The sequence below is a fragment of the Colius striatus genome, chromosome Z (assembly GCF_028858725.1).
Source record: "Colius striatus isolate bColStr4 chromosome Z, bColStr4.1.hap1, whole genome shotgun sequence".
In the NCBI taxonomy this organism is placed as follows: Eukaryota; Metazoa; Chordata; class Aves; order Coliiformes; family Coliidae; genus Colius; species Colius striatus.
Genome location: NC_084790.1, coordinates 83,991,200 through 84,014,576, shown reverse-complemented (window position 1 = coordinate 84,014,576; position 23,377 = coordinate 83,991,200). Strand labels below are relative to the sequence as shown.

At 42.9% G+C, this 23,377-nt stretch overlaps 1 protein-coding gene across 1 annotated transcript in view; it reads left to right on the top strand.

Moving 5' to 3' along the window:
* LOXHD1 (lipoxygenase homology PLAT domains 1) overlaps positions 1 to 23,377 on the top strand; it is a 153,605-nt gene that overhangs the window by 104,239 nt on the left and 25,989 nt on the right. The window contains exons 31-34 of the mRNA XM_062018863.1: positions 4,049 to 4,254; positions 9,352 to 9,537; positions 12,265 to 12,392; positions 18,654 to 18,771. Of these exons, the coding sequence (XP_061874847.1) occupies positions 4,049 to 4,254; positions 9,352 to 9,537; positions 12,265 to 12,392; positions 18,654 to 18,771 (638 nt within the window). The remainder of the gene's footprint in view (positions 1 to 4,048; positions 4,255 to 9,351; positions 9,538 to 12,264; positions 12,393 to 18,653; positions 18,772 to 23,377) is intronic.

Genomic DNA, 23,377 nt, shown 5'->3' with positions numbered 1-23,377 from the left:
TAAATGTCTCAAGTTAGATGAGTCCATCCATACCACCAAAAGCAGGAAAGGAACTAGTCAACAACACTCATAGGGCATCTTCAGAAAGAAACCCACTGCCGTGAAGAATCGTGTTCCCTCCTCCTCTTCCACGACCAATTTCATTGCAGACAGCACTTCAGAGGTGGGAGAGTGACGCTATCCTCTGAACAGAGGAGTCTGATGGAGTTAAGTGAATAATTTCTGCAAGTTTTGTATAATTTTGTCTGAAGTGTCCTTCAAAGGATTTAACACTCCCTGCAGTGAGGACAGCACACAAGTCAGTCCTGTTATAACGAAAAGAGCCTCCCTTGGACTATCAGAGGGTCCTTCCCATGTGATTCCTTAAAGCAGCTCTTGTTGCTGATATCTGGGTAGTTTTTTTCCTCCTATACTTCTTTGATCTACTCAAGATGGTATTTCATGCAGAATATTAGATCTGAATTACCAAAGGCAGCTTTGAACTTCTTGAGACCTCATTTGCCACATTTAAGCCATCTCTTCTTTTCATAATCAGGGTACTAGTGCCTTGTCACTGAAGATGTTTCTTTAATGTAAATTTAAATGTGATTTATTTTAGAAGCCATCAGGATTTTAACGCGTAGCTGCATCAGAGCAGCTATTGGGTTGGGTGGGAAGTGGGACATGAGGAGCTGAGCAAAAGCATGAATAAGTCTCTTGGCTCTCAGAAAACAAGCTTTAACTGAGAGCAGTCAGGTGAATCTGTTGTTTTCTAGAGGGCGGTTCATCTTATAGCTGGGCACAGGAGGAGGGTCTGCAGGTGCTGTCTGTGAAGGACAGGGGTTCCTTGAACTCTGGACTGAGTTTTCTGCTCAAATAACTCATGGAAACAGTGGCTGTAGCACAGAGTTTCATCTTTAGGCTCTAGTACCTGAGAAAAGGCACAGCTGAATATAAAAGCAAAAACCTGTTTCTGGATTGTATCTTATAACAACTGAAGTATGTTGGACTGCGTCTGCAATGGCCACATTTGCTGCAGGGGGGCTTGTCTTGCTTGGCTGCCTCCAATAGAATGTAAGTTACACAGATTTTGTTTCTGTCCTGGCTGTGGAGGGTACCTGGAAGATCAGTGCCCATCACCTGAAGCCAGCCTTTGTGGAAAACTTCCCTCGTTCATCAACGTTTCCTTATAACTTCATTACCACACAGGCTTTTTTATTTGTATTTATATATCTTTTATTAACCACCTCTGTGTTCCAGGACAATGACTTATCATCTCAGTAATGATTTGTTATCATCCTGCATGGGCTCTTTTAGCTTGATTAAGATTTTAGATGTGTGTTTAAGATACTGTGTTGTACCAAGTAACTGGCCAGCAGCTGAGTTGCAGTTACTGTCTGTGCATGTCCTCGTATTCTAGAGCAACTGCAAAATAATTAAACTCATCTTAAACTTCCCTGGTAAGCCAAGTGTAAAATGATGCAATTTGGCTTAGGAGTTTAAGATAGCTTTCACTGACATGGTCCAAGGAACAGACACAAATGATTACTACAGCTCAGCTGATGCCCATAAGCTTGTTGTGGTGCAATAGCTGGGTTTCACATCCCACGCCTTTAAGTTGTGAAGCAGACACAGTATTGCACATTTCTTAACCTGATCTGCAATCCATGTGTCTTCAGGCAACCCTTCTTTTGTAATCCCATGTTGTGCTCAAATGAAAAATAAGTGACTCCCATGTCCTTCTGATATTACTTTTGTGGTGAGACAATGGATAACATCTGCCATGTTCACATTCCATGTAGTTTCACAAATAATGGGTAAAACATCAGCATTTCCCATGAGAACCTTCTCTCCAACAAAGCCAGGATAGTTCCTGTCATCCCCATTGTAGCAGGGTGGTCTGTCTTTGTGTCCTGGAGCTCATCATCACCACTATCTCTGTTGCAGGGACATGGCCTCATTCAGGAAATGGCATCTTGAAGGAATGTCAGATAAGATGGCCTGTGTGAGCCAGCCAGTCACCTCTGGAGCTGGATAAAAGGAGAGTTGTTAATTAGTTCATTAAAGGAAATGGTACTGGGAGTTGTCTGGGAAAGGGAGTGAGAATTTGAGCAATTCAGTTCTAAATCTCTCATACTCAAGATGGTGAATACCTTTGAGGGGCAGGAGGTGATGTGAGGATGGAGCACAGAGAAAGCTCTCTGCTTGGGTCTGAACTAGGAATGCTATTCCATGCTGAAAAGCAGTGCTGGAGATTGTGTGGTCTCTATTCCTAACTAAACTCATCCTGCTGTGAGGTGCCCTCAAACAGCCTGAACTCTGCACGGGCAGGAGGCAAAGGGAGACAGGATGGAGCACCTGTGATGTCTTGCTGTGGCCACTTACCTCAGGTTTTGCCATAGCTGAAGAAGTAGAATTTATGGAGTTCCAGAGAAAGAGCTAGACAATGGAGAGAGGAGGTAAACAAAGGATTCCCTTCCTAGTTTTTAAAGGAAAACAGTGTTTCCCTCTGCCTGGTTGCAAGCTACTCTGTATCCATTATTTAAAGTGAGAAATGATAACAATTAATCACCGTTCTCATTTCTCATATAGCTGTTTCAGCTACTTTGGCTTGCAGATGCAACTTCAGTTGGAAATGCTGCTAGTTCTGTGAACTTTGTCACAGGAGAACAGAGTGAAAACTAAATAAAGAGGAGTCTGGAACTGTTCTAAGCACAATCTCTCAACATTTTCTACCTTGCCTACAGCTAAACCCTTTCTCCTGCTAATACCAGCAGCTCCAATGGTTATTTTGTGAAGAACACATTGCATATCATTATACTGATGAGTCCACTGAAATGTAAATGATACCATAAAGGGGAGAATAAGTCTTGCCTAATCATCAGTTCATTTTCTGTTGGTTCACAAAATCCTCAAACTGGGACTGAAGAATTAATCTCTTTGGGTTCTTCTCTGTCCAGAGATAGGAACAGATTTGGTCAGCATGAATTCATGCCTTTTGTGTTATTACACAGGTATTCTGAGCTTCTAGTTGCTAGTCAAAAATGTTGCTAGTCATCTTAAAATAAAATTAGATGTCAATCCCGGATTATTTGAAAGCCAACCAAATTTTGTTTCAAGGTTTATAAATCCCTATTTCTTAATAATTGAAAAAGCATTGAGGAAGCCAGGCTGAGTTTTGAGTCTGTGACAAATCAAGTTTCAGACCTTCAAGTCTTGTCAGAATGGTTTGAACAGTCCTGCACAAAAGTTCTGAGAAATCAAACGAGTGTTCAGTGCCTGGTTCTTCACTGCTCACTGGGCTTACCCAAATCAGCTTTTGGAAAGCACTTGAAAAGCAGTCTGGCCCTTCCTCCCTTTTAACAGCTGAAGCGAAATTTCTGAAAACCACAGAAAAACCTGCTAAGTCCCAAGCCTTGGCCTGAAGCCTTTTCCCCTAACCAATAATGTTACACAACATGTAAAATTATTGAGTGCTCTCAAGGATTATTCATAGTCTGCCTGGATTTGCAAAGGGATGCTGAAACCCTGAGCTGCCCCATAGATCACAGCGATCCTTGAATGAAGCACAAAGGAGAACATTTGTAGTTGTACTGTGACAGTGAGTCGGTGACAGTTTACCTTGGAGTCTGCACAGATTTATTTGCCTTTATTGAGTGGTGAGTATAAGATCACTTTAGTTTAATAGCCTATTTAAAATTTAGGCATCAGGAAAGTCATCTTCAGGAAGGTCTCTTGGTGTGAATAAGGATTCAGGCTTTTTGCTGTTCTGTCACTTATTAGGGAGAAATCTGGACTTATAACCTCCTTGAATCCAGTAGGATTGTCTGGGGAAATTAACCCTCGCAGAACTCAGTTCCAAGTGTGTATGGGAAAGTAGTCTCCCATGCACATTTGTAGCCCAATGCAGCATGGCATTATCCCTTCTCCGAACGAGTTCAATGGGATGTGAAGCTATTTAGTACACACAACTGATCCCTCTGATGGGATGAGCCCCTGATTTTCTGAAGTCTCATGTAAAGCTGTGTGTGTGTGGGTTTTCTGATGACTAAACCTCTGTTTGTTGCAGTGATCCCATACCACATCACCGTCACAACAGGCACAGAATACGACTCCAGCACCGACAGCCGAGTGTACATCATCATCATGGGTCTTAAAGTGCAGACAGAGAGGCTGTGGCTGGATCTCGCAGAAGGAAAAGACGAGTTTGCAGATGGCTCCGTAGAGAAATTCTCTGTTTGGGGTCTAGATGTTGGGGAGATCAAGAAAGTGGAGGTACGTTGTGAACTCAGCGTGAGTGCTGAAGGCATATGAAACAGGTGGCGAAAGAAAGCACACATTTATGTTATTCTTAGCAGTGAAAAAAGACACTTAGGTCTAACAGGAATGTAAACAGGGATGGGCTAATGAGATTTCATATGTGTCTTAACCTGAAAATGCTTTACATATAACAAAACCAAAATCCTTGGGAGGGAGAAAATGTTTAATTATAAGGAAGTTGTAACATATCCCAGTTTTGTTCCACCTCTGGCACTGTTTTTTTCGTAGTCAAGCCCAGTTATTGACAGATTCTGTGAAGGTTCCCAGGAGTGCAGTCCTCCATCAATCCTTCTCCTAGTTGATTTTTACAGTTCTTCCAGTTGGGTTCCATAAATTGTGCCTGCAGTGAGAAACACATCTTGTATCATTTTCTAGCTAAACATGAAAATTATTTTTGCAGCTTGGAGGACCCAGGCTGAGGAAAATTAATCATCATTCATAGGTAACATACACAAGTAGATTTCAGAACAGGAGCCATTTTTTCTGCTATGGCTTAGGGAGACAGAATTTGCATGGGCTTTCCATCACTGAGCTTAAACTTCACGTGAATCTTTCAGCATGTTTGTGTACATCACTCTTTGTTCATATGAAATTTCCATCTCCTGAACATCTGCTCTGGCCCCAGAAAGCTGAAACGCACAACATCAGAGGACTTCAAGAGCCTGTTTAGTTTTGGTTTTGCCTTATGCCCAGTGTTACAGTAAACCTACCTGCTTGCTGCATGAGCTTTTGTATACAGAGAGAGAGTAGCAGCTGATAGACTGATACATTCTTTTTAGCATTCATTCAAGCAGTGGATTCTAATGTCTTGAGAGCTGTTCATACTGGATTTGAGTCTATTATCAAGCCATTCTCTTAATGTACTCCAAGTGCCTGGTTATTATGAGTATTAGTGAGTATTAGCGGCACTTTCTATCTAGCCCATCTCTTTGTCAAACTTTGAAAGTGAAGTGAATGCATAAATCCTTCTCTTCCAGACTGTATGCACAAGGAAACAGCCATGGCCTGGAACGGAGAGGAAAAAAGAAGTATAACTCCTCAGTGTAAAAGAGACAGAAAGTACAGGCTGAAGAAAGAAATAGAAAGGAATGTAGTAAAAGAGGCAGTGAATAGGATGAGGAAGGGGCTGAGGATAGGAAAAAGTAGGATAAAAAACTTGAAAATATGCAGAAGCAAGGAAAAAAATAATTTGAAAAGGCATACAAACAGTAAAGAAGATAAAACCAGGAGTCTGTGCTTCCTTTCAGTGAGACCTGAACAGGCTGGAGGTATGGGCAGAAAGAAATCTAATGAAATGCAACAAGGGCAAGTGTAGAGTCTTTCATCTGGGAAAGAATCACCCCATGTACCAGTACAGGTTAGAGAATGAACTATTAGAGAGTAGTGTAGGGGAAAGGGATCTTGAGGTGCTGGTGGGCAGCAGGATGAGCATGAGTCAGCAATGTACCCTCATGGCCAAGAAGCCAATGGCATCCTGGGATGCATCAAGAAGAGTGTGGGCAGCAGGTCAAGGGAGGTTCTGCTCTACTCTGCCTTGGTGAGGTCTCATCTGGAGTCCTGTGTCCAGTTCTGGGCTCCTCAGCTCAAGAGGGATGGGGAAGTGCTGGAGAGAGGCCAGCGCAGGGCCACCAAGATGATCAGGGGAATGGAACATCTTTCATACGAGAAAAGGCTGCGGGAACTGGGGCTGTTTAGTCTGGAGAAGAGGAGACTGAGGGGTGATCTTATTAACATTTATAAATATCTAAAGGCTGAGTGTCAGGAGGTTGGCACATCCCTTTTTTCTATAGTATCTAGCAACAGGACAGGGGTGATGGGATGAAGCTGGAACACAAAAAGTTCCATTTAAACATATGAAAAAAATATTTTACTGTGAGGGTGACGGAGCAGTGGAACACAGCTGTCCTGGGACATTGTGGAGTCTCCTTCCTTGGAGGTCTTCAAGACCTATTTGGATATTTTCCTGTGTGACCTGATCTAGGTGGGCCTGCTTCTTCAGGAGGATTGGACTGGATGATCTCTAAAAGTCCCTTCCAACCCCTACTATTCCATGATTCTGTGAAAAGATTGCAGATGAAATGCAGAGAGTTACAAAAAAATAACATATGTCTTTCAAGCTGGATGATGGTCTTCTGCGCTTTTTCACTCCTATCCTTGATGATCTCACTAGTCTGCTGCCTCATCTTTTGTTCATTTCTCCCTTTTAATTTTTAACCCCTCACTCAGCTTGTGGCTGGAGGAGTCATCTGCTCCTGGGCTTCTCCCTTCCTTCCTGCACTGCTCTCTGCTTGGAAAGTGTCTTCTTGTTGATCCACATACCAGCAATGTCAATGTACCAGCCTTATGTGGTTGCTATGCAATAAGTCCATATTGTCATTTTAGAAAATTGCAGTGTTCTTGGACATTGCAGAAAATTGCTAGTTATCTATTTGGGAAAAGTGAGGAACAGACGTTCTCAGTTTTGGCTTTTGATTGCTTCTGGAAGAAGACAAGAAGTTCTGAATATGAGCTACCAGATGAAAACAGCACAGCGTGGGGATTTGGGTTCCAGAAGCCCTCTGTATAACCCAGACAGCAGACTGCAGAATTTAGTAGGATCGTAAGATTTGCAGCATAATGATATTTCTAGCTTGGTGTTATTCTCCTGCTGCAGATATACTCTGGTGAAAACAGAAACAGTGGAACATGAAGTAATTTGAAAAGAGACAATTTATACCTGTCTTGTAAGACTACAGATAATATTTACTATTGGTAAATATTGGTTCTTTATTCTGTGTTCTTACAAGTTTTAATATTTCTTCTCCTAATGGATGGAAGTATCTCTGTTCATAGAAGACCACTGTTGCTGCAGGGAGACACAGGCATGTCCAAAAGAGTCCTGCATTGGTCTGCATCTCTAAACCACTTCTGGTTCAGAGTCTTTCTCCATCACAATCAAAGCATAAAGCCAAGGACATACAAGTGTTGCAACTTCAGTCCTTCACTGACTAGAGATCGGATCCTGGGAGACCCTCAAGTCTCTCCAGTATTCTCTACACCTTCCAAAATAAGTAGGAAATCCTTTGGGTTTACACCTTTTTCATTTATCTAAAACTCAGATTCTCTCACATTTTCTCACTGTTGTTGCATTCAGTTTCTATGTGATTGTGAGTTGCTAAGTGCAAACTGTGCATCTTGGTCTTGGTGATGTGAAGTACTCAACAGTCTCTCAAGGACAGTAGGGGTGAATTGCAAGGGTTATCACACAGCCCAAGGATATACCTGCCTTTGAAATCCTGTCACTCTCACTTAGCTCAAACATATCAATCCAAACAATTTGTCCTGATAATGGTGTATACATCCAGGCTACACTGCTGGTGTGGCCGTAGCTTTGGATCTTGTATTGATATGGCCTGTCTTAAGATTTGCTTGGAACTGAAAGACAAATCCTAGCATTCTACTCTAAAAAAAATCCATCCATAAGGAAGGTTCAGCACTGGATCCATTTATCCTTTACAACGGTGCTATGGGAGGCCTTAGAAAGCTGCTTGTGTGCAGGTTCTCCAAGACTGGATGTGCAGGATGCTTTCTTCTGGCCAGTCACTGATACCAAAGGACTTAAGGTGGCTGCGAAAATCTAGTACCTAGCAATGTCTTGGAACAAGACATTTTTAGGAAGGGGCTGTAACGAATCCCACAGAGCAGCAGACTTTAATGGGCTCACTGAGATTTTCCCTTGGGCTGCTTTGCTGCAGGGCCATTGCTCTGAACTTTCCACACTGTCTCACCTGTGCCATCCTGCAAGAGGTCTCAAGAAGCTATATGCAGGCTCTCAGAGCAGCTTTGAGTTTGGAGAAGGGCAGCCAAGCTGGCAGAGAGGGAATGGGAAGGCAAGTGTTGTATTCCCATTCACCTCACACCCCAGGAATCTGAGAATTAGTGTGTCCATTGTAGACTTGAATTTCCCTAGTGGTTAACTCTAATTTTCTGCAGCTGCACAGACATTAGTATAGTAATAACACTCCTAATAGCAGTGATGGCTGAGACAGTCAGATAAAAAAGATCACTTGTTTATGAGGGAAAACAAAAGACACTACAAATATATCACTCTAGATGAACCTGTTATTAAAAATTATATTCTGAGTGACCCTAAATATCCTAATAATTTAAAAACCAACAAAAAGCAAGAGCTAAGGACCTAATTCTCCTAGTAGCTATATAAACGTCATTTGCTCAGAAAATAATTAACTGCCGGTAGTTCTTTTATTCCACTTTTTTACACACAGATAGCTCATTGGAATGACTGCCTGACTAAGTCTTGTACATCAGCCAGGATGCATAATTATGGTTTTAAGTCTGCCCTGGGATGAATTGCTCACGTTCTTTAAGAGGGACACGTGAAGTATGCACCATCAACATCCTTTTGCTGCTGATATACCTGCAGGAACATTGCATGTTGCTCTTTACAGCCCTTGTCAGACTGAGCTCCAGGTGGGCTTCAGGTTTGCTAACCTTGTCCCTGACACTTGGGCAGTGTATTTCCATATTTCTTCAGATCCCCTGTCCCTAATGCCAACTCAAATATTCCTCCTTTTTCCATTTAAGTCTTGTCAGGAGCCTCTTGTTCATCCATGTGGGCTTCCTTCCATCCTTGTGTGACTTCTTGTTCTGTAGGATGGACCATTCTTGAGCTTGGAGGAGATAGTTCTTGAAAATCAGCCAGCTACAGATGTAAGCTCCATCTGTTAGCTCCTGTGCAAACACAGAGCTTTTGCAGTTTAAGCAGACGAGAAGCAGAGGAACAGCCTGATACATATAGTTGACTTAGATGGGGTTTAGTGAGGGAAGGCATGCTTGAGTGGGTGTCCTGCCTTCCCTCACACTCAGCAGCTGATGACCTGAGCTTCCTTGGCCACATCAGCTCGCATGTGCATTCCACTGTGAAACTGGTTTGTGTGTCTGCATATGTAGTCAACACTCAGTCCTTCATCACTGGTTAAAATACCTAATCAAGGTCTCTCCTCCAAAGAAAACCTCTTTAACAAGCAGGTGTTTTCTTGCTTACTCTTACAGGTGGGGCATGATGGTGCTACCCCTGAGAGCTGCTGGCTGATGGAAGAGCTCACCATCATCGTGCCTACAAAAGGTGTCATGTATAATTTTGTCTGTAAGTGCTGGCTGGCCAGAGACAAAGGTGATGGACTCACCTCACGGATTCTCAACATCCTGGATGCAGACTGTGTTAATGTTGGTCTCAAGGTAGGCTCTAGTCTCATCATCTGTCTTTAACTGTTGAACGAACCTGTGCTGATACTAACTGTGCGTCAGCAGTTCTCATACTTTGACTTCTGTAACTTTTTACTTGCAGACGGGTTTTTTGTTATTTCTTTAGCAAAGTCTTTAGGATTTGGTTCAGTGTTATTGCCATGTAGAGCATTGTTTAGTAATACTGACTGGATGCAGTCATGGTATAGGCAGAAGGATGAGATAGAGCACAGCAGGAAGGACACAATTCAGCAGTGTGTCTTTGTTTTGTCACCACATTTGGAGCACTCACTGCATTACTTGGCATCCATAGAGCTGAAGCAGCTTCTAAGTGAATACCTTGGTGCAATCTAACTCCATCACTCTTTGTTTTAAGAGATACTTCTAATGCAACAAATTAGAATAGTGGACATATTTTGATTTTTCCATATTGTGGCTACATATCAGCTTTCCTGGTAGGGATAGGGAAAATGAGTTCAGTTAGAAACTCATAGTAACTGGAAGTTGTTGAAATGTGGAGACGTTTGAACTTGCTCTTTGAAACTGAACAACAGATGAAAGTTGAATAAGCAATGAAAAAATGATACAGTCTTTTTCCCAATATACATGAAATTCGAAGTATTGTGTGCTGTTCCATATTTCAGCAAAGTACAAATCGGGAAGCAGAGCTATGCTGATTTTGAATGTGAGATTTATAACAGAAATAACAGTCTGGATAAATGGGATAATAGTACGGTGGCACTTCTATGGCAATTCAAAATCTCTACAGATGTGTGTCTATATACAGTGAGGTTACACTTTCATAGTATATTAGTTTTTCCTTACGCTGCTCTTGAGCCTCAAGATAAAGATATTTCCCTGAAATCTCTCTTGTTCCCCAGACACACAATAATGTTTTTAGCATCTGTGAAGGATTCAACAACTCAATGCAGGTTTCAGTGGTACAATTGATCTAAGAGGGGGAAAAAAAACCTCCCTCAGACTGAATACCAAGGTTAAAACCTAATCTCTTGAAAACTTCCCAGCAGTTGTTTAACCTCCTGAATAGGGTTTCCAAACTTCTATCAGTGAGCTGATGGCTTACCCATAGATTGAAGTCAATGTTAATAAACTCTCATGTTCAGTCTTCCTTTAAAAACCAAACCCTGAGTATTTCTTTTCATAAGCCTGCCAAAAATAGACACATCTAACTAATTTTTTTCCTATGATGTTGGGCCAGAAACTTGCTGAAAGATTTGAAGGAGATCAGGGGAGATGCTTGAGACATGAAATCAGAAGTGTGCATTCAACATTCTGATCCGTTGAGGGAATTTTGGACTGCTCTCTTGTAAATATCTGTAGTTAGACATCTAGTTTGATTTGTTTTTCTTTTTCAGAATTCAAAGAGGACTAGTGTGTTTAATGTGTTTGGGAAAGTTATTTCTCTTTTTCTGTTTTTGCTTGACCCTTGCACAGCCATAGGTACCCATTTCAGTTTAGTTTTCTTCTTGGCTTGATAGTCCCTCTTTGCAATTTAAATTGAGTATTTGCATTCCCAGACACAGAGAAATTAATCAGTGTCCCACCACAGTCATGAAAAACTATCAACACATTGGTAAAGCACTTTTTTCTTCTTCTACCTATGGCAAATATGATGCTTTGCTGTGATTTGAAATGTGTGTGGATGGATATGTGATGCACACACTATTAAGGATTGAACAAACGTTTAAAATCATTTTTCTGTGACGATGTTCCTTTTCGCTCCATGTTTATGTGGCAATCACAATTCGGGCCAACGAAACTTGTCTAGCAGTGTACTATTTGAAATATGTTTTGTCAGGGTTGTTTGTTTATATTCTTCCACCTCTTAAATCCAGAGGACTTGTTACCATAGGTACAATCTTGAAAGCAACTAAGTGGCCTAAAAACCTTCAAGCCACTGTCAGACACTGGGATTTGAACATTTTAGAAACGTTTTATTCTGAATCTTATTATTCACATGTCAAGAGAAGAGAACAAAGTTAGGCTAATAAGGTGAAAGTGATGCAAAACATCTTTTCTCTAATTGTCATGCCTTTTATGTACGAGATCTGGGAACATTTGGCGTTTGACATAGCAGTCTGTGTCCCACTGGGAAACAGGAAAGCTGCGTTTTTCTGCTGTAGAGAGCATTTGTATGCATGGACTTTAAAACCCCTACCAATGTTGGACTAAATGTTGCCCAAACAGACACCAAACACTTCAGGGAAATATTTTGCAGTCAAGGGAAAGACACAGTTGTGCCTTAGGAAGCTGTTTCTTTTTCTTAAATGTCAAGGGTTTGGTGCAACAGAGGTCTGGAGTGCTGAGAGGTGGTCAGGAGACGCCAGTAGCAAAGGGTTGGACACCCACCAACTGACGTGAGGGTTGTGACTCCCATGGAGAAATATTTTACCAGGTCTTCATCCTTCCCTGAGCAGATGGTTGTCAAAATCAATGTCTCACTCCCAGAGTCTATCTAGGCTGAGAATATCTTCAGAGTCATAGATGAGATGATGCAAAAAAGGTCTTATAGCAAGTTTCAATCTCAAACTTTGCCTCTGAGGACCACAGTGTGGAGAGAAACCAAGAAACTATATTTAACCATTTCTGGCAAAGAGGCAGAGCTCCTGCAAAGCCTGTATAGCCTTTTGCTTGGGTTTTTACATGAGTTAAGGACTGCTGTTCGAGTGAGACCTTCTGATTGTTTCAAATCCTCAACAGATACTCTATGAAGTTACGGTTGTGACTGGAGACACTGAAGGTGGTGGTACCGACGCCAGTATTTTCATGACTGTCTTTGGATCCAATGGGAACACTGAGGAGATTCAGCTGGATAAAAATGGAGATAGGTACAGTAACTTTGTCCTTTTTTTTGTTGGTTAGAAGTGGAATAATAACAGATTCTAGCATCAAGTCAAGAAGCACTTGGGGCTTTGATCACAGTCCCACTGGTACACAAAGATAAACTATGACTGACTTTATAGATTCAAACCTGAGCCCCTTGTACGTGGTGTTGTAGTGTATTTAGCAGAGCAGACGAAAGGTGAACACTGTGTAGCCAGGGAAACCATCTTTTGTCATTTGTGGAAGTTATGCTTAATCTGTTCCTCTGTGGCTTTAGGGAAAAGGATTGTGAACAAGAACATGAATTCTAAAGTCCTACATTGGCTTCAGGAAGAACATTGCACGAAAGCACATTTCGAGTTCCTGCAAAACATGTCTTTTCTGGAAAAACATATAATTTAAATTAAACACTATTTAATGGGAATGCATGTGTAAGTGGGAAATGAAGGACAGGCAATTATGCACACACCTGTCTTGGGACATGTCTGTGATGGGTAGGTGCTGACTGTCCTCTGCTGCTCCTGTTTGTGGAGGTGGCCTGATGTCAGCCAGCTTGGTCCAGAAGCCACGTGAGGGATACCAGGGCCAGTTGAGAGCCCTGCTGAGAGTTAGGCTTCTTAACTCTGGCTCTGTGCCATGCTGATGTCACCACACAGTTTTGGAAGTGAAGCTGGCTTGTTTGCAGCTGGCTTGTCTTCAGGGACACACGATGACAACTGTTTGCCCAGATGTGGCCCCACAGTGCAGAGAGATGGAAACAGGCTGTGAGCTGCAAGAAATGCTGCACTGTGTGCCCTGATTTTACTAAAAAGGTGAGATCTCTTGTTTTCTTCAGCAGAAACAACTAACACACACTGTAATCCTACTCTGACTCCAGCACTTGTGCAAGCCAAAAAACCCCACGTGCCACCAATCCGTTTCCTAACTCTTTCCTGTTCCTTTCTAGCACCTCCCTTGGTACAGAAACTCTTGCATCCTCAGGAATGAACATGGCACTAACCATCTCTTAGAGACAGGCTTCATCTAACTGACTACCTCTGATCTTGTTCAGCAAAGCATCTACAAAACATCAACAGGCTGGAGTGCTTAACCACACATAATTGAAGATATGGCTCCTTGCATAGAGATGTTTGCTCAGGGGATGTTTTATTTGCAGCTGTCATAGCAGAGTGGGTGTCTGGGCAAGTATGTTTAGCTAAGCTTTAAAATTTTGTAAGATTAGTTAGTAATGAGCACGAGCCTTGTTTGCTCTGAAAAAAAAAATGTATCAGAGGTGCTGCTGACTGAAATCTCTGTAAGAAACATGATTGAATCCTGCAGAAAACCATAACTCTTCACAGAGAGCTATACAATGTGTGAACCAATGCACCTGGGTTACCAGCATGTCTGGCTATCAGCGACATCCCCCTTCCAAGATCCTAGGCACTCACAAACTGATCAGTTCTCCACTATTTTAAGCCCAACACTCAATTCCAGGAGGTGTGAAAATGGACCACGACAGTATTTAAAAGTGAAGCAGACTTCACATCAGGTATATCAGCGAAAGATCTCTAAAAGGAACCAAGACACCTCCAACCCCTCAAGAAAGGGATTGCAGTTTTACTCCATCTGGTCAGGCAAGAGATATCCCTAAATTTTGTTGCCTATAGAAAAAATCACATGTGTCTGTATGGGTGGGTTGAGTAATCTCTGATGTAAGGATATGAAAATGCTATAAAAGAAGCACACATTTGCAACATTATTAATTGCTTAGGTAGTCTTCTGTCAGTAGAAGATCTGCAAAAAGTGGCAAAAACTGTATAAAGGACACGTAAAAGACAGCTACTAATATATTAATATATCCAGGATATTGTACTCATCTTTGAGGATATATTGGCACAACTCTACTAGCTGAAGGAAGGCCACTGTCACTCCAGTCTGCAAAAAGGGCAGGAAGGACAACCTGAGAAACTGCAGGTCAGTCAGCCTCACTTCCATCCTTGGAAAGGGGATGATGCAACTCGTCCTGAATGTAGTCACTAAACACATGAAGGAAAAGATAGTTACCAGGTAGATTCAACATAATGGATTCACCGAGGGGAAATCTTGTTTGACCAACCAGATGCCTTCTGAGTGCATAACCGGCTGGCTAGATGAGGGGAGAGCAGCAGATGTCATCTACCTTGACTTCAGCAAGGCTTTTGACACTGTCTCCCACAACATCCTCATCAGAAAGCTCAGGCAGTGTGGCTTGGATGAGTGGACAGGGAGGTGGATCGAGAGCTGAGGTGGAATGACAGAGCCCAGAGAGTGGTGATCAATGGCACAGAGTGGAGTTGGAGGCCTGTGGCCAGTGGAGTTCTGGGGCCAGTCTTATTCAACATCTTCATCAACGACCTGGATGAGGGGACAGAGTGTAACCTCAGCAAGTTCCCCGATGGCACCAAACTGGGAGCACTGGCTGATTCCCCAGAGGCTGTGCTGCCATTCAGTGGGATCTCGACCAGCTGGAGAGTTGGGCAGAGAGGAACCTCATGAGGTTCAAGAAGGACAAGTGCAGAGTCCAGTATCTGGGAAGGAACAACCCCTGCACCAGGACAGGCTGGGGGTTGACCTGCTGGAAAGCAGCTCTGCAGAGAGAGACCTGGGAGTGCTGGTTGATAATAAACTATGAGCCAGCAATATGCCCTCATGGCCAAGAAGCCAATGGCATCCTGGGATGCATCAAGAAGAGTGTGGGCAGCAGGTCAAGTGAAGTTCTTCTCCCCCTGTGCTCTGCCCTGGTGAGGCCTCATCTGGAGTCCTGTGTCCAGTTCTGGGCTCCTCAGCTCAAGAGGGGAGAGAGAACCAGAAAAAGTCCAGCACAGGGCTACCAAGATGATCAGGAGACTGGAGTATCTTTCTTTCAAGGAGAGGCTGTGGGAACTGGGGCTGTTCAGCCTGGAGGAGACTGAGCGGGGGATCTTATTAATACTCAGAAGTATTTGAAAGGTGGATGTTTAGAGGATGAGTCAACAATTTCTTTTGTAGTGTCCAGTGATAGGACACTAGGTGTTTTCCCCGTGCCCTCAAGGTGATGATGACAAACTGTGAGGGTACAGCAACACAGAAATCTATACTTACAGAATAATATGAACATTGGAACTGCAAATGTATTTCATACAGTTTCAATCAGGATAAGAGATTTCTATTTTAGTAGGCAGTGGGTCAGAGGAACCCTTAGTACACCATGTTAGTACTATAGCTGCTACTTATTACTGATTGAATTAACAGTTTCAAGGTAGCTCATTTTATAGAGAACACTTATTTCCCGGGGAATGATGTTATTCACCCATATCAAAGAGAGTGGGCAATTCTCTGTCTCTCAGCTCCAGAGGGTAACCTTGAGGGCCATCCTCTCACCCTCACAGAATGGGACTGGTGATTGACTGTCAGTCATCTTCTTGTTGGATTTACATCTCTGTAGAGCTAGCAAGAACTTCTGGTTTCCAGCAACAACATTATCTCTGAGATGTCTGTTTCCCTGCCCACTAGCTCAGGAATTTTCTCATCCTCCCAAGTTAACCTTGGAGATAGTCAAGTCAGGCTGGTCTGTAACAGCCTTCACTGCTAGAAAACAGCCTGACCTTCAGCTTCTGTCTTTTAACTAGGGAAAGTGCCCTGTTACAAAAGGGTAGTGAACAAAAGCTGGAACAGAAAAAGTTCCACTTAAGGAAAAATTACTTTACTGTAAGGGTGAGGGTATTCTCGCACAGGCCGGAGGCTCCTTCTCTGGAGGTTTTCAAAACCCTCATGTACACATTCTCCTGCAACCTTACCTAGATGGTCCTGCTTGAGCAGTGGGGTTGGATTAGATGATCTCTAAATGTCCTTTCCAACCTCTACCATTCTGTGATTCTATGAATCTGTGATTCTGGAGACATTCTATACCTCACCTCCAACCCCACAGAGCTCTCATCATCTTGTTAGCAGAGGATGTGCATGCACCCAAACACACATACTGCCTGTTCCCAACCACTCCCAACAGTCCAGCTGTTAACAGCACAGGCTTCCCTGGCTCTTGTTTCACATGGAAGAATTCCCAGTCTTTGTGCCAGCAGCTAGGGATGGGCAAGAACCACTGCAACCAAATGGTAAAAGGCATTTCATCTTTATTCGGGCTATCCAGTGACAATTCAGTCACAGCAGCTCAGTCTATTATGAAGAACCGTCTGTCTAACCTGCTGCAGATTTAAGGCAATTTTAGCTACATTACCATTATTGCCAAGACTTCTAGGCAATAGGAATATTTATGAGTGCAGGCATTGGTAGGAAAGCTTAATGAAATCCCAGGCAAATATTTCAGTGTCCTGGGAAAGGAATAGCAGCACTCAGCTTGTCTGGGTACTTCTTCCTTTCTCAATTTTTTTTCAGGCTTATGTTCATGTTCATATAAATTAGTGAGAGAAAAGAGGTCTTGGGTCACCCAGTTTGTCATTCTAGCAATTGCTTCCCTCCAGTACCTTGACTTCTTGGAAGTAGTAGGTGAGCATCAGCCTTACAAACTGTAAACAGGCCATTTGCTCAAGATAAATAATGGTTTATTTTGCTAACAGGTTGTTTAGCTCAGAATTGCTCAGCCTGGAAAGAAGCAGATTGAGAGACTTCTATGAAGTTTTGTAGGTAATAGTGGTTGTAATGAAAACTGATCATAGGATCATGGAATAATGCAGACTGGAAGGGTCACACCTTCTTCTGAAATAGATGTAGAAATTAATACAGTACAGACACAAAAGGATATTCTCACAGTGAGACTGTCTTGGTATCCAGTATCACAGAAAGACAAATAACAAGAGAGGGGAGTTTTTCAAAGAGCAAACATAACCCTTAATAACTAGAAATGGACTGGGACCAAAACATCCTGTCCAAATGCCTCTGGGAGTGCAGCGAAAGCAATGCCTGGATGAAAACTGAGAGGTTCGAGCCAAGACCTATTGCTAACATCTGCAGCTATGCAGGCTTAGATAATGGTGTGAGGATAATCACACCCATTTTGCAGAGTGTCATCTGAGCAGAGCTTGGTAAAGAACCTAGGGGTTTTTTTTCTGTATCCTGACACTGCACAGCTGTGGCAGGCTGAGTACATGGCCAGCAAAGAGATTCATCATTAGAGATTGTCTATATGATGGTAATGCCCATAGTTTGCAGAGCTCTCTCCAAACTTCTCTCAAGCTCAGGTAACTTGCTCACAAGAAGTCTGCAAAAAGGAGGAATCTCAACAGCAGAGTCATTTTGGTGTTGCTTGGTAGACCACCTGGATTTGCCTGCCCTTCTGTTTAGCAAGGGTTGGATTTCCATCACCAAGCCCACAGCAGGTCTGACAGAGTATTTGGGGGTTGAACCCAGAAGACACACTTGCTCTAAACAGAGTAATATTGAGCCTGACGAGGTTCTTGCACTGAAGCAAGGTTTTCTTCCTAGCACCATTGATGCTAAGAGGGAGGCAAGGTAGCTGCTGTACTAGCCAATGTTCTTCAGGAAGCATATGCGAGCTGTTTTTCCCTTTTTCCTGCTTTCTACTGATTGCTATGGATGAGCAGCTCCTACACATCCCATACAGCAGCCAAGCACAGGGTCAGATCTTTCATGCAATGTTACACAAACCTATCCTGCTTCTTACCAAACTCACAACTAGTCTGCAAATCCAAATTCCCCAAATTCAGAAGGGTAGCATGGGACAGGTGGTTTTGGCTCCTTTCTATAACACAATTTTCCTGCACTTACTTAAATTTAGGCATTTGGCTCCAGCTTGAAATCAGGTTGCTGTATTTAGCTGAGCTGCAGTAACTGTCTGTCTCCACAGCAAATGCGAAGTTCCGTGCTGCATCTGAGTGAAAGACAATTAAGCAAAATTGCTTTCCCTTGGCTGGGGTGGGCTAAGGGCAGGCACCTGGGCGAATGCCAGGAAGAAAGCAATGAGCAGAAACCTGACTGTGAGTCTTTATTGTTCTGGTTCCAAATGAAGCGATAATGTATGCTACAGGCTGCCTGGAAAGACTCCTGGTGCCTTGTATGGGCTTGATTTTCCAGGGGAGGAGGAATCCCTGTCAAATCTGCACTGAGTCATTTTGCCAAAAACACAGCAGCTACTGATTGCAGGACAGAAAAGCTCAAGTCTAATAAAGTGCACTCATAAACTTTTAACTTGAGGGTGTTGGCAGGGTGCAAATTGCAGCACAGAGAGGGGATCGAGATGCAATGGTTCTGTAAAGCAGTGGGAAACCTTGTTGGTCTTTCAATCCCCCCAGGTTTGAGCGAGGCCAAGAGGATAGTTTCATTATGGAGATTGCTGATATCGCACCCCTCAGGAAGATGAGGATCCGCACGGACGGGAAGGGGACTCGCCCACACTGGTTCCTGGAAAGGGTAACGCACTTTAAGTCACACCTCTCTTTGCAACCTGCTTGCTGCCTCTCAGTCTTTGAGAAAGCAGGGAAAGGCAGCGAGTGACTCAATTTTATTAATTTCCTGCCTCTTTCCTTTTGGTTTCTCATGGTTTGGTTTTTTTCCTGTAGGAACTGAGTAAAAAAAAAAAAAAGAAGACAGCAAGGGCAAAAGTTGTGGTGTAAAGCTTTATCACAGTTTCTGCTGTTAGATCTCACTTTCTCTCCCTCTAAAAGAACCTTGTCTTGCCATCAGGGTACCTGCAGTATTTTCTGGTCCCTGGGACGTAAGCTCAGCTCCTGCAGCCCCCTGCCATGCTCTGACCCTGTGGGAGAGTGGATCTCCCTTTGTCAAGCAGGGACAGCTACTGTGGGCCTGGGCTGGCTGGGACATTTCAAAACAAACCATCCTTTTAAGGGAAAGCAACCCACCTTTCTGCTACTCTTCTCCTGCTAACACACAGGCACATTCCTTTCTTTTCTTCTTCATACAAGTAAGGTGTCATTTTGACCAGAGTGTGCATTTTGACTAGAGTGTGCAAAATGGCTCCACTTCTGTTGGTTATATTTTCTTGCACTAAAGCACAGAGCTTGCCTTTATCTTCTCTACTAAGCCACTAGCTCCCTGTAAAGATCACTTACCCTTGGGGAGTTAAATGTAGTCAGCTTATTATGGGTCCGTATATTGATATTCCTAAGACAGAGTTGGAGTGATGGCCTGATTCTGCACTATTAGATGCCATTAAGGGAGAAACACATCTCTGCCATGTTTATTTAGCGTGTTTTTCTGGATTAAGTATCCTGCTGGATTCCTGTATCTTGATGTTTTTACCAGAACAGGTTAAGACCCAGTAGCTTAGCCCTTGGTCAGAAAGAACAGTGTATAACTTCTTCCTTGTTTTTTTTTATCTTTTTCAACTAGTCTGAAGCTGTCCTTCTTTTTCTGTAAATAATGTGTTTCTAAACACTGGTGCGAGGTAGCCACCAGTTTTCAGTGAAGCGGTGACCTGCTCTTCACCTCCATTAGCATAGGCTGAAAAGCATTTCTGTCATGCAGCACCTTTTTCACTTCAGCATTGCCATCTCACTTTTCTCAGCAACCCTTATGCAGCTTTCTAAAGCATTAGACCTCTGGCATAGATCTTCCAAATATATACCACAGACACCCAGTTTTTCTCTTTTTGCTTAAGGAATAACTCCGTCTGTTCTCTGATTTCATTCAAACTCCCTTCAGCAGTTCCCTGATACTCAGCAGTTCCCCTGAGTATTGTAAACCATATTACAAACCTCATGAGGTTCAACAAGGACAAGTGCAGAGTACTACATCTGGGGAGGAACAACCCCATGCACCAGTACAGGCTGAGGATTGACTTGCTGGAGAGCAGCTCTGCAGAGAGAGAGAGTTCTGGGAGTGCTGGTTGATAATAAAGTAACCATGAGCCAGCAATGTGCCCTCGTGGCCAAGAAGGCCAATGGCATCCTGGGATGCATCAAGAAAACTGTGGCCAGCAGGTCAAGGGAAGTCCTGCTCCCCCTGTGCTCTGCCCTGGTGAGGCCTCATCTGGAGTCCTATGTCCAGTCTTTCCAACTCCTGAGTCTGCTGGACTGACTCACCCAAAGCAAGCCTTTCCCAGGTACATGGACAAAAAGGACTCCCATTTTGACCTATCCAGTGGGTTTACAACCCTGTAGCAGCTCTACAGATGCAACAGACAGACCTTGCATAGAGCTTTTTGAGACCAGGATTTTAGAAGGTCTGGAAAATTGCATCCTTAGTTTCTATTTTTCTTAGAGGGGCAGAGTATGGAGAATCCTCTAACTCCAGTGACACAGAGGGAACTTTATTTATTAGATTCCTTTCCCACCTTTCCTGCAAAGGTAAACATAGCATTTGCATTCCCGGGCAGAGAGTGAGGACAGGAGTGATCTGGAAGAGGGGGGGAAGGATTTGTGTTCTCTGATTTGTATTCCAGCCTTGAAAACTTATGTAGCCTGGTGTGACATGAAAACTGATCTGAGCCCGTTTCCATTTCTGTCAAAAGTGCATATTAAAACTGCATAATGAAATACTTGTGGGGGTAGTGCTAAACTCTCAGACAGATGGTTCACATTTAGTGCTAACTAGCACAGTGAAATGAGAAGCTAGATTAAGCCATCAACCCCGTAATTAACCATTTGTTGCTCCATTTACCTACAGTATATTCTCAGTTTTCTTGCTCTATTAAAATAACAATAAATGATCTTTTTAATTCTCTTTGGTCTTTTTGTAAGCTATTGCCGGTCACAATTTATACTGCTTCTAGTTTACCAGAAATAGCAATGCATAAATACCAATTAAAATGCATAAATTATCAATGATGATGTACGCAGCCAAAAGATTCAATTTACAAGCAGAGAAGTAGTCTTTTTTCTTTTTTCTTTTTTTTTTTATTCCAGTCTAGATAAAATACATTGAAATTTCATTCAGAATCTCAGCAAAGTAATGCACTTGGTGCCAAAGATTCAAATTACACCAGAAGTGGCAATAAATTTTAAATGCTGATACCTAATCCTCTGGAGGGAACAAGATTTGATTAGCAACGTGTTAGACCTGAATAAATATTATTGATTATTGAATATTATTCATTATTACCATGCACAGAAAGGCTTACCCAAAACTCTCCGAAGCTGAGCAAGGTTTTTTGATCTCACCACTGCTGGGAGAGATATAGGGTGTGAATATTTTCCTGTGACCTAATGTTGAATCTCATGTTCTTTCACATCAGGCCATCATGACACTGCTCTGTGTTTGTGAAAAATCAGAGAACAGTATCACAGATTCACGGAATAGTTTGGGTTGGAAGGAGCCTTAAAAGGCCATCTAATCCAATTCCCTTTCCAAGGCAGGGACACCTTCCACTAGACCAGGTTGCTCAGAGTCTCATCCAACCTGACCTGGAATGTTTCCAGGGATGGAGCATCTACCACATCTCTGGGCAGCCTGTGCCAAGTTTTTACCACCTTCATTTTAAAGAATTTGTGACTTCTAATTATGAAACTTATCTAAAGAGATACTTTGGAAACCTTCTCCTGGGGACAGCTGGTTCCTCAGTCCCCATGATGATTTCACCTGCTGCCCTCTGCCTTAGATACAAAGTTGAAAAAAGCTAGAAATAAGAAGGAATGAAAGCTGTCAAGAGTGAAATAACAGGAATTGTGAGACTGTTGAATTCTGCAGAGTTGCTTCCCTCAGAATTTTAATGTTACTTTGTGCTGTCAAAGCCAGGCAGATAAGAAGCTGCCTTAATGAAGCACTAATTACACTGCATTCAAACGTCACAAATAATCCTGAATGTGGGACTCAGTCTTTATTCTCCTTTATATAAAGGAGATTAAGAGAATTTGAGACAATTCATTATATAGCTGAAGCTGACTTTATTCTTTGAAATAGAGCAAAGTCTTTTTGTTTTACAGTCAGAGGACCCTGGTTTTAAACAAAGACTAATGACACAGAACAGAACCATATAAACCTGTGTTTGAGTCTTTAAAGATGAAATCCAAGACCTATGTATTTTGATGCTAGTGAGGTGGGAGGCTCTGCAGATTGTATTTTATTGTAGGGGTAAATCAAGTGATTAGACACATCAAACCTTTCTGTTACAGCACACAACTAATTTTGAGTTGCTGGTTTAAAGTTCCTGTCAGCAATGATACTTGCTCACCTACAAAGCATGTTATCAACATATTATTCATAAGAACTGCTCCCACTTTCTTTTTATTGTCTGTAGGTGTTATACAGACCAATTAAAATTCATGTGTAATAATGATCAAGTTTGTGTTTGAAACCATGTAGAACATCCACAGTGAACAAAGTAAAAATAGTCTCCCCTCAGCTCCCTGAAATGCCTTTCTTGACCCCCATGATCAAAATCGAAATCCTACATCATCTTCTATGTGTGAAACACCTACAAACATCTTCTTGTAGGATGGGATCCAGTTTGTGCTGGTTTAGTCATTGAAAAAGCTACACTCAGCTTTGACCTCTTCTACAAAGCTAAGCCTCTTCTATAGTCAGTAGAGGGATGGAACTGAGAGAGGGAGACGTGCCTTGAATGGGTCGTGACCTGTTCCCAGCTTGAGTGGAATGTGTTTCTTCCCTGGTGACACCTGGCTCTGAGCAATGGCTGTGGGGAGGGACAACATGATGTGCTTGGGCTGGATCAATGGGACTGAGGTTTAACAGGGCTCAGTGCTGGGTTCTGTAGTGGGCCCACAGCAACCTCATACAATGCAAGAGGCTTGAGGATGTGTGACTGGAGAGGTGCTGATCAGCAGCATCTGAACGTGAGCCAGCAGGTGGCCAAGAAGGCCAAGGGCATGTACCAGAAGTAGTGTGTCCAGCAGGCCCAGGGCAGTGATTGTCCTGCTGTGCTGGGCCCTGGGGAGGCTGCAACTCGAGGGCTATGCTCAGTGTTGGGCCCCTCACTGCCAGAGGGACACTGAGAGGCTGGAGTGTGGCCAGAGCCAGGCAGCGGAGCTGGGGAAGGGGCTGGAGCACAAGTCTGGAGGCTGAGGGGAGATGTGATCACTGTCTGCAACTACTTGACAAG